Source organism: Anomaloglossus baeobatrachus, chromosome 11 (genome assembly GCF_048569485.1).
Source record: "Anomaloglossus baeobatrachus isolate aAnoBae1 chromosome 11, aAnoBae1.hap1, whole genome shotgun sequence".
Taxonomy (NCBI): domain Eukaryota; kingdom Metazoa; phylum Chordata; class Amphibia; order Anura; family Aromobatidae; genus Anomaloglossus; species Anomaloglossus baeobatrachus.
In genome coordinates, this window is record NC_134363.1 from 171,044,654 (window position 1) to 171,061,909 (window position 17,256).

Here is a 17,256-nt window from a genome sequence, read left to right on the forward strand (position 1 = left end):
TATGAGGTGCAATGCTCTGTGAGGTTTGGGTATGAGGTGCGATGCTCTGTGAGGTTTGGGCATGAGGTGCAATGCTCTGTGAGGTTTGGGCATGAGGTGCGATGCTCTGTGAGGTTTGGGTAGGAGGTGCAATGGTCTGTGAGGTTTGGGTATGAGGTGCGATGCTCTGTGAGGTTTGGGCATGAGGTGCAATGCTCTGAGGTTTGGGCATGAGGTGCGATGCTCTGTGAGGTTTGGGCATGAGGTGCAATGCTCTGAGGTTTGGGTGTGAGGTGCAATGCTCTGTGAGGTTTGGGTATGAGGTGCAATGGTCTGTGAGGTTTGAGCATGAGGTGCAATGCTCTGTGAGGTTTGGGTATGAGGTGCAATGCTCTGTGAGGTTTGGGTATGAGGTGCGATGCTCTGTGAGGTTTGGGCATGAGGTGCAATGCTCTGTGAGGTTTGGGCATGAGGTGCGATGCTCTGTGAGGTTTGGGTAGGAGGTGCAATGGTCTGTGAGGTTTGGGTATGAGGTGCGATGCTCTGTGAGGTTTGGGCATGAGGTGCAATGCTCTGAGGTTTGGGCATGAGGTGCGATGCTCTGTGAGGTTTGGGCATGAGGTGCAATGCTCTGAGGTTTGGGTGTGAGGTGCAATGCTCTGTGAGGTTTGGGTATGAGGTGCAATGGTCTGTGAGGTTTGAGCATGAGGTGCAATGCTCTGTGAGGTTTGAGCATGAGGTGCAATGCTCTGTGAGGTTTGGGCATGAGGTGCAATGCTCTGTGAGGTTTGGGCATGAGGTGCAATGCTCTGTGAGGTTTGGGCATGAGGTGCAATGCTCTGAGGTTTGGGCATGAGGTGCAATGCTCTGTGAGGTTTGGGTATGAGGTGCAATGGTCTGTGAGGTTTGGGTATGAGGTGCAATGCTCTGTGAGGTTTGGGTATGAGGTGCAATGCTCTGTGAGGTTTGGGCATGAGGTGCAATGCTCTGTGAGGTTTGGGTAGGAGGTGCAATGGTCATACATGCACTCCACTGCTCCATTCACATAAAGACTAGGGAGCCCCTGTTTTCATGATTAGGGGGTCGGACATCGAGTGATTATACAACTATTCCCAATTGTGATAGAGTTTAGCAAAAGGATTTGCATGATCCTGGCCCGGGGTCCACATCGGTCCTCTATGGCAGCTGGACTATGGTCCTATAAACTTCCTCAGCGGACCACCGCTATCAATGCCATAATGTCCATGATACCCTGAGAAGCCGTGACCTCAACACAACTGAAGACATCGGATCCAAATATACGCCGAACTGTATGTCACGTCACCTCTGCTCTCTTCTCTAGCGCCTTTTCTTGCACTTCCAGGTCCTCTCTCTTCTGAGCCAAAGCTTCTTCCTAAAAGAAGACATCGCATACAATATATCACCTGTGAGAGAACAGAATCCATTTTGTTCCTATAATGCCCATCACCATAGCTATGATGATGGGCGAGGAAGTTTCACATTTCTGTACACACACCTGCGGCTCTTATTGGTGCATAGTTCAGGAGTTATTTCTTTGTTTGAGGTACTACTATATAAACTGGTCACATGACGTAATAAAGCAGAAAATAAGTGTGTGCGCTATATTGATTTCCTGAGCGCTTGTAAAACAAATTTTATTAATTTGGGGTTCAAGCGGTATAGGAGTGTATTTGGCTCACACACCAAATATCTGGCAGCAGCTTGTGTAGAATGAGACAACACAATCAGACTGCTCTAAACATGTTCAGATGTCCGAGAAATGAACAGAGTGTTATTAAAGGGGTTTTCAGCCTATTTCTATAACTTTTTGGCCCCAGTGTGATAAAAAATAACAAAGAACAAATGTAAATCATCTACGGATCATCTGTGTCCCCAGCTGGTCTCCTCCCCCTCTTATCCACCACTTGATAGCTTCAGATAGTGATTGACTGCAGTGGTCTTTATTAATGACCTTGTGGATTGATAGTAAAGTGTCAGTCTTTGCTGATTACACCAAACTATGTAAGATATTAAAAGCTGACATTGATAGTACAATATTCCAAAATGATTTGCTGAGGACACCAAACTATGTAGGATATTAAAAACTGACCTGGATAGTAGAATATTATAAAATGATCTGGATAAGATGTCAGAATGGGCAGATACTTGGCAAATGAGATTTAACGTTGATAAATGTGAAGTAATGCACCTAGGACGGAGTAATCCTATAGCTGCATATACATTAAATGGAAGTAAACTCGGGACTACAGAACAGGAGAAGGACTTGGGTATTCTCATTACAAATAAGCTGAGCAGCAGCACTCAATGTCAGGCAGCAGCTGCTAAAGCAAACAAGATTCTAGGGTGTATAAAAAAAGAGATTAGATCCCGTGATCCCAACGTATTGTTACCCCTCTATAAATCACTTGTAAGGCCACATCTGGAATATGGGATCCAGTTTTGGGTCCGCATTTTAAAAAGAACATTCAGACTCAGTTTAAAGACGGCAACTAGACTACTACAAGGAATGGAGGCCGCCCGTATGGTGAAAGGTGGAAAAAGACGTCTCAGAGGAGATCTCATTTATATGTATAAATACATGTGTGGTCAATATAAAGGACTGGCACATGACTTATTCCTTCCAAAGACAGTACTAAGGACCAGGGGGCACTCACTGCGAGTGGAAGAAAAGTGATTCCAGCAGCTAAATAGGAAAGGGTTCTTTACAGTTAGAGCGGTCAGACTGTGGAATGCCGACCACAAGAGGCAGTAATGGCAGATACTATAACAGCTTTTATATTAGGGCTGGATGATTTCCTCACTACACATCATTGTCGGTTATAAATGATTTAGTGACAAAATAAATAATTGGTGGAGGAAGGTTCAACTAGATGGACCAGGGGCTTTTTTTCAACCTATGTAACTATGCAAGTGAGGAAGAGGAGACACTCCTTGCAGACTAGAGAAGTGACGCGGGATGTATGTATGTATATATTTAAATCTAATACATAAAGCTGAATGTGTGTGTGTGTGTGTGTGTGTGTGTCCGGGATTGGCATCCGCACCGTCGCAGCTACAGCCACAAAATTTTGCACACTCACACGTCTGGACCCCGAGAGCGTCATAGGCTATGTTTTAAGGGGAATTTTTAACCCTGTGCTTTACAGTTATTCACCAAAAAACCTGCCTCCATTAAAGCGAATGGAGCTGGGAGCCACAGTGCAGCCAGAACTTCAGAAGAATGAGCAGCCACGCCCTTATATGGAATGTTGGCGTGTCACAATGCAGCCAGGGAAAGAGACAGACAGACAGGGAAAGAGGCAGACACAGACAGGGTAAGAAACAGACATAGACAGGGTAAGACACAGACTGACCGGAAAAGAGACAGACAAAGAGACAGAGACATACATACGGAAATAGACAGACAGGGTAAGAGACAGACAAAGACAGGTAAAGAGACAAAGAGATAGAGACATACATACGGAAATAGACAGACAGGGTAAGAGACAGACAAAGACAGGTAAAGAGACAGACAAAGAGATAGACACAGGGAAAGAGACAGAGGGAAAAAGGGAAAGAGACAGACAGGGAAAGAGAGGGAAAGAGACAGACAGGGAAAGACCGGTAAAGAGACAGACAAAGAGATAGACACAGGGAAAGAGACAGAGGGAAAAAGGGAAAGAGACAGACAGGGAAAGAGAGGGAAAGAGACAGACAGGGAAAGAGAGGGAAAGAGACAGACAAAGACAGGTAGAGACAGACAAAGAGAGACACAGGGAAAGAGACAGAGGGAAAAAGGGAAAGAGACAGACAGGGAAAGAGAGGGAAAGAGAGGGAAAGAGACAGACAGGTAAAGTGACAGAGATAGATAGACAGACAGGGAAAGAGATAGATAGACAGACAGGGAAAGAGATTGAGACAGAAGGAGAAAGAGACAGAGACAGTGAGAGACAGACAGACAAAGAGATAGAGAGAGAGACAGGGAAAGAGACAGACAGACAAAGACAGAGAGATATATACAGAGGGGGAGACAGACAGAGAATGGGAGAGAAACAGAGAGACAGTTACTATCCAGGGCGTTAATACATTCTATTTATACATTCTATCCCAGGAATGTTAATACATTCTATTTTGTTAACAACAGTTATTAACCCGGGCGAAGCCAGGTAGTACAGCTAGTATATATATATATTATAAAAGATGTCCTCCTCTTTCGTTTACATATGACCCAAAGTGTGGTAAGACAAAAAATGGCATATACTCATCTACGGATCCCACGTCACTTCTCTAGTCTGCAAGTAGTGTCTCCTCTTCCTTACTTGCATAGTTACACAGGTTGCTAAAAAAGCCCCCATCCATCTAGTTCACCCTTCATCCACCAATTATACATTTCGTTATTAAATCATTTATAACCGACAATGTTGTGTGTAGTGAGGAAATCCTCCAGCCCTGATATAAAAGCTGTACATTATTGGCCATTACTACCTCTTGTGGTCGGCATTCCACAGAGTGCTCTAACTGTAAAGAACCCTTCCTATTTAGCTTCCAGTCGCTGTGTAAATAAACATTTATTTATATATATTATTTGTGAAGCGCTGACCAAGTAGCACGCTACCTCTCTATCCAGCTGACTCGCCTTCATCACCAGCTGCTTTCTTCTGATCTCCAGGTTTTGCTCTAAATCTTGTAGCCTGTTCTCCTAAATACAGAGGTGACATAGAAAAGAAATAACTGATACTCCAGCCTTCACCTATGACCACTATGTACACACACCGGCAGAAGTCGCACATGCTCAGACGTTACCTGTTCCTGGTAGCTTCGCTGACGCTCTTCCAGACGCCGCTCCTGCTCCTGGCGCTGGATTTCCAGCTCCTCTTCCCGCAGCCGCATTATCCTTTCCAACTCTTCTTTTAGCTTTTGCAGCATTTGTGACCTTTGTTTCTGCTCCTAATAGCGGATGAAAATGAGAACATCCGCATGGAGTGTGCATGTTCTATCTGTGGATTCATGAGGGTTTCACCTTCGCCCCGGCTTCTAAAGCTATGTGTGTACGGATTGACCTCATTGTACATCAGCCCGAATTCATGACATTAGACAGTGGATCTCGTGGGGGGGGCAGGAATAATGCAGGTGCAGGATGAGGGTGATGAACAAATACATCCCCATAGACTGAATGCAATCCGCCTGTAGTGCCGATCAGTAACTATTTGCATCTAGGGTTCCGTTCATACCTTGCTTTTGTATACATCAGATTAGTCCCCGATGTATAGCTTTCCTGGGAGCTGGGGGAAGCGCCTCTTCTCTTCTCTTTTGATTAGCCAGCCTGGGAAGCAGCGCGAGGACCATGTGATCTGATGCCAGCCCGGCTTAAGGGGGCTTTACACGCTGCGACATCGCTAGCGATCTCGTTAGCGATGTGACACGCCAGATCACAGATGCGATCTGCCGAGATCGCACATGTGACCGGCGCTATAAAAACAACCTATGTGCGATCTCGGCAGATCGCATCTGTGATCTGGCGTATCACATCGCTAACGAGATCGCTAGCGATGTCGCAGTGTGTAAAGCACCCTTAATCGAAAAAGCCAAATATACCGTCAGGTAAGAGGCAGTACATACGGCTCCCGTAGAGGCCAGTGACCACTGTCATGGCTGATGGACTGGGTCCTGAAAATGGATTTGCAACAAATCTAGTTAGTGGCTTTAAGTTAGGGGAGAATACAATTGATGTTGGGGGGAGAATACCCCTGATGTTGGGGGGGAGAATAACCCTGATGTTGGGGGGGAGAATAACCCTGATGTTGGGGGGGAGAATAACCCTGATGTTGGGGGGGAGAATAACCCTGATGTTGGGGGGGAGAATAACCCTGATGTTGGGGGGGAGAATAACCCTGATGTTGGGGGGGGGAATAACCCTGATGTTGGGGGGGAGAATAACCCTGATGTTGGGGGGGAGAATAACCCTGATGTTGGGGGGGGAGAATAACCCTGATGTTGGGGGGGAGAATAACCCTGATGTTGGGGGGGAGAATAACCCTGATGTTGGGGGGGAGAATAACCCTGATGTTGGGGGGGAGAATAACCCTGATGTTGGGGGGGGAGAATAACCCTGATGTTGGGGGGGAGAATAACCCTGATGTTGGGGGGAGAATAACCCTGATGTTGGAGGGAGAATACCCCTGATGTTGGGGGGAGAATACCCCTGATGTTGGGGGGAGAATACCCCTGATGTTGGGGGGAGAATAACCCTGATGTTGGGGGGAGAATAACCCTAATGTTGGGGGGAGAATACCCCTGATGTTGGGGGGGAGAATACCCCTGATGTTGAGGGGAGTATAACCCTGATGTTGGGGGGGGGGGGAATACCCCTGATGTTGGGGGGAGAATACCCCTGATGTTGGGAGATAATACCCCTGATGTTGGGAGATAATACCCCTTGATGTAGACCTCCGACAGAGCCAGAATAGGAGTGACGTTCCCTACCTCCTCCTCCAGCTGGCTCCGCGTCCTCTCCAGGGCCTGTTCATGTTCATCTTTCATACGCTCTAGTTTTCTCTCGTGGTCGCTCTGTAATGCCTCCCGCTTTTCTTGCAATAAGTCCTTCATCTAAAGTAAAAGAAGGGAATTTTGTTACTTACCGTAAATTCCTTTTCTTCTAGCTCTTATTGGGAGACCCAGACGATTGGGTGTATAGCACTGCCTCCGGAGGCCACACAAAGCAATTACACTAAAAAGTGTAAGGCCCCTCCCCTTCTGGCTATACACCCCCAGTGGGATCACTGGCTCACCAGTTTTAGTGCAAAAGCAAGAAGGAGGAAAGCCAATAACTGGTTTAAACAAATTCTCTCCGAGTAACATCGGAGAACTGAAAACCGTTCAACATGAACAACATGTGTACCCGCAAACAAACCAACAATCCCGAAGGACAACAGGGCGGGTGCTGGGTCTCCCAATAAGAGCTAGAAGAAAAGGAATTTACGGTAAGTAACAACATTCCCTTCTTCTTCGGCGCTCTATTGGGAGACCCAGACGATTGGGACGTCCAAAAGCTGTCCCTGGGTGGGTAAAGAAATACCTCATGTTAGAGCTGCAAGACAGCCCTCCCCTACGGGGAGGCAACTGCCGCCTGCAGGACTCTTCTACCTAGGCTGGCGTCCGCCGAAGCATAGGTATGCACCTGATAATGTTTGGTGAAAGTGTGCAGACTCGACCAGGTAGCTGCCTGGCACACCTGTTGAGCCGTAGCCTGGTGTCGTAATGCCCAGGATGCACCCACGGCTCTGGTAGAATGGGCCTTCAGCCCTGATGGAACCGGAAGCCCAGCAGAACGGTAGGCTTCAAGAATTGGTTCTTTGATCCATCGAGCCAGGGTAGCCTTAGAAGCCTGCGACCCTTTGCGCTTACCAGCGACAAGGACAAAGAGTGCATCCGAACGGCGCAAGGGCGCCGTGCGGGAAATGTAGATTCTGAGTGCTCTCACCAGATCTAACGAATGTAAATCCTTCTCATACCGATGAACTGCATGAGGACAAAACGAAGGCAAAGAGATATCCTGATTAAGATGAAAAGAGGATACCACCTTCGGGAGAAACTCCTGAATAGGGCGCAGCACAACCTTGTCCTGGTGGAAGACCAGGAAGGGAACCTTGGATGATAGTGCTGCCAGCTCAGACACTCTCCGAAGAGACGTGACCGCTACCAGAAAAGCCACTTTCTGTGATAGTCTAGAAAGTGAAACCTCCTTCAGAGGCTCGAAGGGCGGCTTCTGGAGGGCAACTAGTACCCTGTTCAGATCCCATGGATCTAACGGCCGCTTGTACGGGGGTACAATATGGCAAACCCCCTGTAGGAACGTGCGCACCTTAGGAAGGCGTGCCAAACGCCTCTGAAAAAAGACGGATAGCGCCGAGACCTGACCTTTGAGGGAGCCGAGCGACAAACCTTTTTCTAACCCAGATTGCAGGAAAGAAAGAAAGGTAGGCAATGCAAATGGCCAGGGAGACACTCCCTGAGCAGAACACCAGGATAAAAATATCCTCCACGTTCTGTGGTAGATCTTAGCGGACGTGGGCTTCCTAGCCTGTCTCATGGTGGCAACGACCCCTTGGGACAATCCTGAAGACGTTAGGATCCAGGACTCAATGGCCACACAGTCAGGTTCAGGGCCGCAGAATTCTGATGGAAAAACGGCCCTTGGGACAGTAAGTCTGGTCGGTCTGGGAGTGCCCACGGTTGGCCGACCGTGAGCTGCCACAGATCCGGATACCACGCCCTCCTCGGCCAGTCTGGGGCGACAAGTATGACGCGGCTGCAATCGGATCTGATCTTGCGTAGCACTCTGGGCAAGAGTGCCAGAGGTGGAAACACATAAGGGAGCCGGAACTGCGACCAATCTTGCACTAGGGCGTCTGCCGCCAGCGCCCTTTGATCGCGAGACCGTGCCATGAAGGCTGGGACCTTGTTGTTGTGCCGAGACGCCATTAGGTCGACGTCCGGCACCCCCCAGCGGCGACAGATTTCCTGAAACCCGTCTGGGTGAAGGGACCATTCCCCTGCGTCCATGCCCTGGCGACTGAGGAAGTCTGCTTCCCAGTTTTCTACGCCGGGGATGTGAACTGCGGATATGGTGGAGGCTGTGGCTTCCACCCACATCAGAATCCGCCGGACTTCCTGGAAGGCTTGCCGACTGCGTGTCCCCCCTTGGTGGTTGATGTATGCCACCGCTGTGGAGTTGTCCGACTGAATTCGGATCTGCCTTCCTTCCAGCCACTGCTGGAAGGCTAGAAGGGCAAGATACACTGCTCTGATTTCCAGAACATTGATCTGAAGGGTGGACTCCTGCTGAGACCACGTACCCTGAGCCCTGTGGTGGAGAAAGACTGCTCCCCACCCTGACAGACTCGCGTCTGTCGTGACCACCGCCCAAGACGGTGGTAGGAAGGATCTTCCCTGTGATAATGAGGTGGGAAGAAGCCACCACTGCAGAGAGTCTTTGGCCGTCTGGGAAAGGGAGACTTTCCTGTCCAGGGATGTTGACTTCCCGTCCCATTGGCGGAGAATGTCCCATTGAAGTGGACGCAGATGAAACTGCGCAAACGGAACCGCCTCTATTGCCGCCACCATCTTCCCGAGGAAGTGCATGAGGCGTCTTAAGGAGTGCGGCTGACTTTGAAGGAGAGCCTGCACCCCAGTCTGTAGAGACCTCTGCTTGTCCAGCGGAAGCTTCACTATCGCTGAGAGAGTATGAAACTCCATGCCAAGATACGTCAGTGATTGGGTCGGTGACAGATTTGACTTTGGGAAGTTGATGATCCACCCGAACGCCTGGAGAGTCTCCAGTGCAACATTCAGGCTGTGTTGGCATGCCTCTTGAGAGGGTGCCTTGACCAGTAGATCGTCCAAGTAAGGGATCACAGAGTGTCCGTGAGAGTGCAAGACTGCTACCACTGCCGCCATGATCTTGGTGAACACCCGAGGGGCTGTCGCCAGACCAAATGGCAGAGCTACGAACTGAAGATGGTCGTCTCCTATCACGAAGCGTAGAAAGCATTGGTGCTCTGTAGCAATCGGCACGTGGAGATAAGCATCTTTGATGTCTATTGATGCTAGGAAATCTCCTTGAGACATTGAGGCAATGACTGAGCGGAGGGATTCCATCCGGAACCGCCTGGCGTTCACATGCTTGTTGAGCAGTTTTAGGTCCAGAACAGGACGGAAGGAGCCGTCCTTTTTTGGAACCACAAAGAGATTGGAGTAAAATCCTCGCCCCCGTTCCTGAGGGGGGACAGGGATCACGACTCCTTCTGCTCTTAGAGAGTCCACCGCCTGCAGCAGGGCATCTGCTCGGTTGGGGTGTGGGGAGGTTCTGAAGAACCGAAGTGGAGGCCGAGAACTGAACTCGATTCTGTACCCGCGAGACAGAGTGTCTGTTACCCACCGGTCTTTGACCTGTGACAGCCAAATGTCGCAAAAGCGGGAGAGCCTGCCACCGACCGAGGATGCGGAGGGAGGAGGCCGAAAGTCATGAGGTAGCCGCTTTGGAAGCGGTTCCTCCATTTGCTTTCCTGGGGCGTGAGTGAGCCCGCCAGGAATCTGAGCTCCCTTGTTCTTTCTGAGTCCTTTTGGACGAGGAGAATTGGGCCTTGCCCGAGCCTCGAAAGGACCGAAACCTCGACTGCCACTTTTTCTGTTGAGGTTTACTTGCTCTGGGCTGTGGTAAGGAAGAGTCCTTACCCTTGGACTGTTTTATGATTTCAGCCAATGGCTCACCAAACAGTCTGTCTCTAGATAATGGCAAGCTGGTTAAGCATTTTTTGGAACCAGCATCTGCTTTCCAGTCCTTTAACCACAAGGCTCTGCGCAAAACCACAGAATTGGCGGACGCCATAGCGGTACGGCTCGTAGATTCTAGGACAGCATTGATAGCATAGGTCGCAAACGCAGACATTTGCGAAGTTAGGGACGCCACTTGCGGCACTGCTGGATGTATGAAAGCATCCACCTGTGCTAAACCAGCTGAAATAGCTTGGAGTGCCCACACGGCCGCGAATGCTGGAGCAAACGACGCGCCGATAGATTCATAGACAGATTTCAACCAAAGGTCCATCTGTCTGTCGTTGGCATCTTTAAGTGAAGCGCCATCCTCTACTGCGACTATGGATCTAGCCGCAAGCTTGGAAATTGGGGGATCCACCTTTGGACACTGGGTCCAGCGTTTGGCCACCTCAGAGGGAAAAGGATAACGGGTATCCTTAGAACGGTTAGAGAAACGCTTGTCTGGATGAGCGTCGTGTTTCTGGATCGATTCTCTGAAGTCAGAGTGGTCCAAAAAAGCACTTAATTTACGCTTGGGATATAGGAAATGGAACTTCTCCTGCTGTGCAGCTGCCTCCTCTGCAGAAGGGGCTGGGGGAGAAATATCCAACAGTCTATTAATTGCCGATATAAGGTCATTAACCATGGCGTCACCATCAGGGGCATCCAGATTGAGAGGGGCCTCAGGATTAGAATCCTGATCACCGTCCTCAGTCTCATCACAGAGAGACTCTTGTCGCTGAGACCCTGAGCAGTGTGATGACGTGGAGGGTCTTTCCCAGCGAGCTCGCTTAGGCTGCCTGGGACTGTCATCTGAGTCAGAGACTTCAGCCTGTGATGCTTGAGACCCCCCTGAAGTACGGATTAGTTCCAACTGAGGGGGACCGGAGAGCATAGACACAGCAGTGTCCATGGTCTGAGCAACTGGCCTGGACTGCAAGGTCTCCAGGATTTTTGCCATAGTCACAGACATTTTATCAGCAAAAACTGCAAAGTCTGTCCCCGTCACCGGGGCAGGGTTCACAGGCGTCTCTGCCTGGGCCACTACCACCATAGGCTCTGGCTGACGAAGTGCCACTGGGACTGAACATTGCACACAATGAGAGTCGTTGGAGCCTGCTGGTAGATTAGCCCCACATGCAGTACAAACAGTGTACACAGCCTGTGCCTTGGCACCCTTGCGTTTTGCGGATGACATGTTGCTGCCTCCTCAGAGCAGTACAGGGTGTCCAGCCAAGAAGCGACCTTACAGTGCAACTATATATATATATGGTACCAAGAAAAAAGTACACCAATATAACACTGAGGCACTAGTGGGGCCAGCACTAAAGTGCAGCTTACCGCCCGCTTAGGAGCGGGTGTGTGGTCGCCGAAATCCCTTTAGTCTGGGTCTCCCAGAGCCTGCTGCCTTTCCCCAGCCAGACCGCATGTGTAATGGCTGCCGGCGTCCTTGTGGAGAGGGGGGGCGGGCCCTGGGCGTATACAGACGAAAAGCGGGAAGCCTGCTTCCCACTGTGCCTAGTGAGAGGGCTGGAGCATGTAAATAAAGCTCCAGCCCTCGGCGCTGCCCATTGAGCAGCGTCTCTCCCCTACCCTGATTGACAGGGTGGGGGCGGGAACGAAGCAGCGCTAGGCCGCAGAAGCCGGGGGCTAAAGTTAGAAGCGCCGCCGCCGTAAAAGCGCGGTCGGCGCAAAGTCCCCGGCGCACCACAAGTCGCAGCTGCGCCGCCGCTCCAGTAGCGGTCGGCGCAGTAGTTCCCAACATGTAACGTCACTCAGCAAAGCTGCAGTGACCTAACCCCAGCGCACAGCGCTACTGTCCCCGGCGCACTATAACGCTCAGCAAGCCTTGAGAGTGTCCGTGCCTGCCGGGGACACAGAGTACCTGAAAGTTGCAGGGCCTTGTCCCTGAACGGCACTCCCGCTCCAAATCCAGCAGGTTCTCTGGGTCTGTGGATGGAGCCCGGCCCCAGGGCTTGGGGGCCGGCAAGATCCCACTTCCACAGAGCCCTCCAGGGGATGTGGAAGGAAAACAGCATGTGGGCTCCAGCCTCTGTACCAGCAATAGGTACCTCAACCTTACAAGCACCACCGCGGGTGAGAAGGGAGCATGCTGGGGGCCCCATATGGGCCCTCTTTTCTTCCATCCGATATAGCCAGCAGCTACTGCTGACTACAAACAGTGGAGCTATGCGTGGATGTCTGACCTCCTTCGCACAAAGCAGAAAACTGGTGAGCCAGTGATCCCACTGGGGGTGTATAGCCAGAAGGGGAGGGGCCTTACACTTTTTAGTGTAATTGCTTTGTGTGGCCTCCGGAGGCAGTGCTATACACCCAATCGTCTGGGTCTCCCAATAGAGCGCCGAAGAAATTAGAAATAGAATAATTGGGAAAACTGCAGGGAACAGAGAGCAATTATAAGACAATCTACTGCAGGAGGATACCTGTGTCTCAAAGTCCAGCGCTTGGGTCATCTTCTTATTAGCCAGGTACAATTCACCAGGAGTCGCTGAATCCTCTCTCTGCAGATCTGACACTTCCTGAGAGACCCAGAAATAAATTATTATTATTATTATTATATGGATGAGCCACTAACACAGACCCCCCATATCCAGAATCAGAGCACGCTAAAGTGACATTAACAGATTGTTACATATGGAAGCATTGATACGGCTGCATAAGAGCTGGACAACTCATATGATTCCTTTTATTGTAGACATCCCATGTGGCGGCCTAGGGTAGAAGTCCTATGCAAATCAAGATAAAAGTGCACTGGGGCGGGTACTAGTGGCAAGGATATGTATTCTAGTTGGTATAGACTAACACATAGTTATAGATGCTTTTGCTCTCTCTCTCTCTATCTATATATATATATACACACACATACATATACATACACACATTTTATATATATATATATATATATATATATATAATTGCCTTATTCGGTCTGTCTGTCTGTCTTGCTCCAAAATTGTGTCCTTACGGTGACACAAAGCTGATTGGCCGCTGGGCTCGCCATGGCCCCGCTCCCCCGCACGGATTGGCCGCTCGCCCAGGCTGCGCCCCCACACGGATTGGCCGGCCGCTCGCCCAGGTTCCGCCCCCCCCACAGATTGGCCTCTCGCCCCGGCACCCTGCAGGCATTGGCAACTCTGCCACGCCCCGCCCCCCTCACGCAATGCACGCTAGCTCTGGCCCCGCCCCCCCACGCATTCCCCGAAACGACACGGTCACAGAGCCACGACTACCAGGTGAATACTGTACCCCTGGGAGCCCACATCAGCGTACGCCGCCAAACCAGCCGACACATACCCTCGCATTGCTAGGGCTGGCCGGCGTATGCTGGTGTGGGCTCCCGTGCGAGCGGGGGACGAGATACGCTGGTAACCATGGTAGCATAGTTACCAGCGCATCAAGGTCCTGCAGCGGCGGAACATACACACACACACACATAACCACAGACACACACACATACACACACACACACATATCAGATCACACACACACCTCACACACACCTCACACACACATCACATCGCATCCACATACTCACAGCATCCGGAGATATCGCTTGCTTCTTGGCGGCGATACTGTGCTGTGAGCTTCCAGGACCTGCCGGAGGATCACATGGCCAGAAGCATGTGGTATCTCCGGATGTTGTGAGTGTGAGCGCGTATGTGCAATATCGTCAATGTGTGTGTGTGTGAGTGTATGCGATCGGGTGTGTGTGAGTGTATGCGATCGGGTGTGTGTGAGTGTATGCGATCGGGTGTGTGTGTGTGTGTTTGAGTGTATGCGATCGGATCTGTGAGTGTCGGCACAGGAGCACGGCGTGCTGAAGGAGGTTGGGAGGAGAGAGGCTGATCCTGGGGAAGGTGGTTGGGATGGGGAGAGGCTGATGCTGGGGGAGGCTGAGGCTGGGGTAGGCTGGGAGGAGAGAGGCTGATGCTGGGGGAGGCTGAGGCTGGGGTAGGCTGGGAGGAGAGAGGCTGATGCTGGGGACCGAAAAGGCTGATGCTGGGAGGAGAGAGGCTGATGCTGGGGGAGGCAGAGGCTGATGCTGGGAGGAGAGAGGCTGATGCTGGGAGGAGAGAGGCTGATGCTGGGAGGAGAGAGGCTGATGCTGGGAGGAGAGAGGCTGATGCTGGGAGGAGAGAGGCTGATGCTGGGAGGAGAGAGGCTGATGCTGGGAGGAGAGAGGCTGATGCTGGGAGGAGAGAGGCTGATGCTGGGAGGAGAGAGGCTGATGCTGGGAGGAGAGAGGCTGATGCTGGGAGGAGAGAGGCTGATGCTGGGAGGAGAGAGGCTGATGCTGGGAGGAGAGAGGCTGATGCTGGGAGGAGAGAGGCTGATGCTGGGAGGAGAGAGGCTGATGCTGGGGGAGGCTGAGGCTGGGGTAGGCTGGGAGGAGAGAGGCTGATGCTGGGAAGAGAGAGGCTGATGCTGGGAGGAGAGAGGCTGATGCTGGGAGGAGAGAGGCTGATGCTGGGAGGAGAGAGGCTGATGCTGGGAGGAGAGAGGCTGATGCTGGGAGGAGAGAGGCTGATGCTGGGAGGAGAGAGGCTGATGCTGGGAGGAGAGAGGCTGATGCTGGGAGGAGAGAGGCTGATGCTGGGAGGAAAGAGGCTGATGCTGGGAGGAGAGAGGCTGATGCTGGGAGGAGAGAGGCTGATGCTGGGAGGAGAGAGGCTGATGCTGGGAGGAGAGAGGCTGATGCTGGGAGGAGAGAGGCTGATGCTGGGAGGAGAGAGGCTGATGCTGGGAGGAGAGAGGCTGATGCTGGGAGGAGAGAGGCTGATGCTGGGAGGAGAGAGGCTGATGCTGGGAGGAGAGAGGCTGATGCTGGGAGGAGAGAGGCTGATGCTGGGAGGAGAGAGGCTGATGCTGGGAGGAGAGAGGCTGATGCTGGGAGGAGAGAGGCTGATGCTGGGAGGAGAGAGGCTGATGCTGGGAGGAGAGAGGCTGAGGCTGGGGAAGGCTGAGGCTGGGGTATGCTGGGAGGAGAGAGGCTGATGCTGGGGACAGAAAAGGCTGATGCTGGGATGAGAGAGGCTGATGCTGGGGACAGAGAGGCTGATGCTGGGGACAGAGAGGCTGATGCTGGGGACAGAGAGGCTGATGCTGGGGACAGAGAGGCTGATGCTGGGGACAGAGAGGCTGATGCTGGGGACAGAGAGGCTGATGCTGGGGACAGAGAGGCTGATGCTGGGGACAGAGAGGCTGATGCTGGGGACAGAGAGGCTGATGCTGGGGACAGAGAGGCTGATGCTGGGGACAGAGAGGCTGATGCTGGGGACAGAGAGGCTGATGCTGGGGACAGAGAGGCTGATGCTGGGGACAGAGAGGCTGATGCTGGGGACAGAGAGGCTGATGCTGGGGACAGAAAGGCTGATGCTGGGGACAGAGAGGCTGATGCTGGGGACAGAGAGGCTGATGCTGGGGACAGAGAGGCTGATGCTGGGGACAGAGAGGCTGATGCTGGGGACAGAGAGGCTGATGCTGGGGACAGAGAGGCTGATGCTGGGGACAGAGAGGCTGATGCTGGGGACAGAGAGGCTGATGCTGGGGACAGAGAGGCTGATGCTGGGGACAGAGAGGCTGATGCTGGGGACAGAGAGGCTGAGGCTGGGGACAGAGAGGCTGAGGCTGGGGGAGGCTGAGGCTGGGGTAGGCTGGGAGGAGAGAGGCTGATGCTGGGAGGAGAGAGGCTGATGCTGGGAGGAGAGAGGCTGATGCTGGGAGGAGAGAGGCTGATGCTGGGAGGAGAGAGGCTGATGCTGGGAGGAGAGAGGCTGATGCTGGGAGGAGAGAGGCTGATGCTGGGAGGAGAGAGGCTGATGCTGGGAGGAGAGAGGCTGATGCTGGGAGGAGAGAGGCTGATGCTGGGAGGAGAGAGGCTGATGCTGGGAGGAGAGAGGCTGATGCTGGGAGGAGAGAGGCTGATGCTGGGAGGAGAGAGGCTGATGCTGGGAGGAGAGAGGCTGATGCTGGGAGGAGAGAGGCTGATGCTGGGAGGAAAGAGGCTGATGCTGGGAGGAGAGGCGCTGATGCTGGGAGGAGAGGCGCTGATGCTGGGAGGAGAGGCGCTGATGCTGGGAGGAGAGAGGCTGATGCTGGGAGGAGAGAGGCTGATGCTGGGAGGAGAGAGGCTGATGCTGGGAGGAGAGAGGCTGATGCTGGGAGGAGAGAGGCTGATGCTGGGAGGAGAGAGGCTGATGCTGGGAGGAGAGAGGCTGATGCTGGGAGGAGAGAGGCTGATGCTGGGAGGAGAGAGGCTGATGCTGGGAGGAGAGAGGCTGATGCTGGGAGGAGAGAGGCTGATGCTGCAGGTAGAGAGGCTGATGCTGCAGGTAGAGAGGCTGATGCTGCAGGTAGAGAGGCTGATGCTGCAGGTAGAGAGGCTGATGCTGCAGGTAGAGAGGCTGATGCTGCAGGTAGAGAGGCTGATGCTGCAGGTAGAGAGGCTGATGCTGCAGGTAGAGAGGCTGATGCTGCAGGTAGAGAGGCTGATGCTGCAGGTAGAAAGGCTGATGCTGCAGGTAGAAAGGCTGATGCTGCAGGTAGAGAGGCTGATGCTGCAGGTAGAAAGGCTGATGCTGCAGGTAGAAAGGCTGATGCTGCAGGTAGAGAGGCTGATGCTGGTGCAGCATGGGGGATAGAGCACGTTTGGGAGTGTGCAGCATGGCGGATGGAGCACGTTTGGGAGTGCGCAGCATGGCGGATGGAGCACGTTTGGGAGTGCGCAGCATGGCGGATGGAGCACGTTTGGGAGTGCGCAGCATGGCGGATGGAGCACGTTTGGGAGTGCGCAGCATGGCGGATGGAGCACGTTTGGGAGTGCGCAGCATGGCGGATGGAGCACGTTTGGGAGTGCGCAGCATGGCGGATGGAGCACGTTTGGGAGTGCGCAGCATGGCAGATGGAGCACGTTTGGGAGTGCGCAGCATGGCGGATGGAGCA

At 52.4% G+C, this 17,256-nt stretch overlaps 1 protein-coding gene across 5 annotated transcripts in view; it reads right to left on the reverse strand.

The window, feature by feature from the left end:
• Window positions 1–17,256, reverse strand: part of CEP164 (centrosomal protein 164) — a 164,881-nt gene that overhangs the window by 66,857 nt on the left and 80,768 nt on the right. For all 5 annotated transcript variants that reach the window (XM_075328360.1, XM_075328356.1, XM_075328357.1 and 2 more), the window contains 5 exons: window positions 12,738–12,833; window positions 6,463–6,585; window positions 4,783–4,926; window positions 4,595–4,678; window positions 1,304–1,372 (listed from right to left, as the gene is read on the reverse strand). In XM_075328360.1, the coding sequence (XP_075184475.1) occupies window positions 1,304–1,372; window positions 4,595–4,678; window positions 4,783–4,926; window positions 6,463–6,585; window positions 12,738–12,833 (516 nt within the window). The remainder of the gene's footprint in view (window positions 1–1,303; window positions 1,373–4,594; window positions 4,679–4,782; window positions 4,927–6,462; window positions 6,586–12,737; window positions 12,834–17,256) is intronic.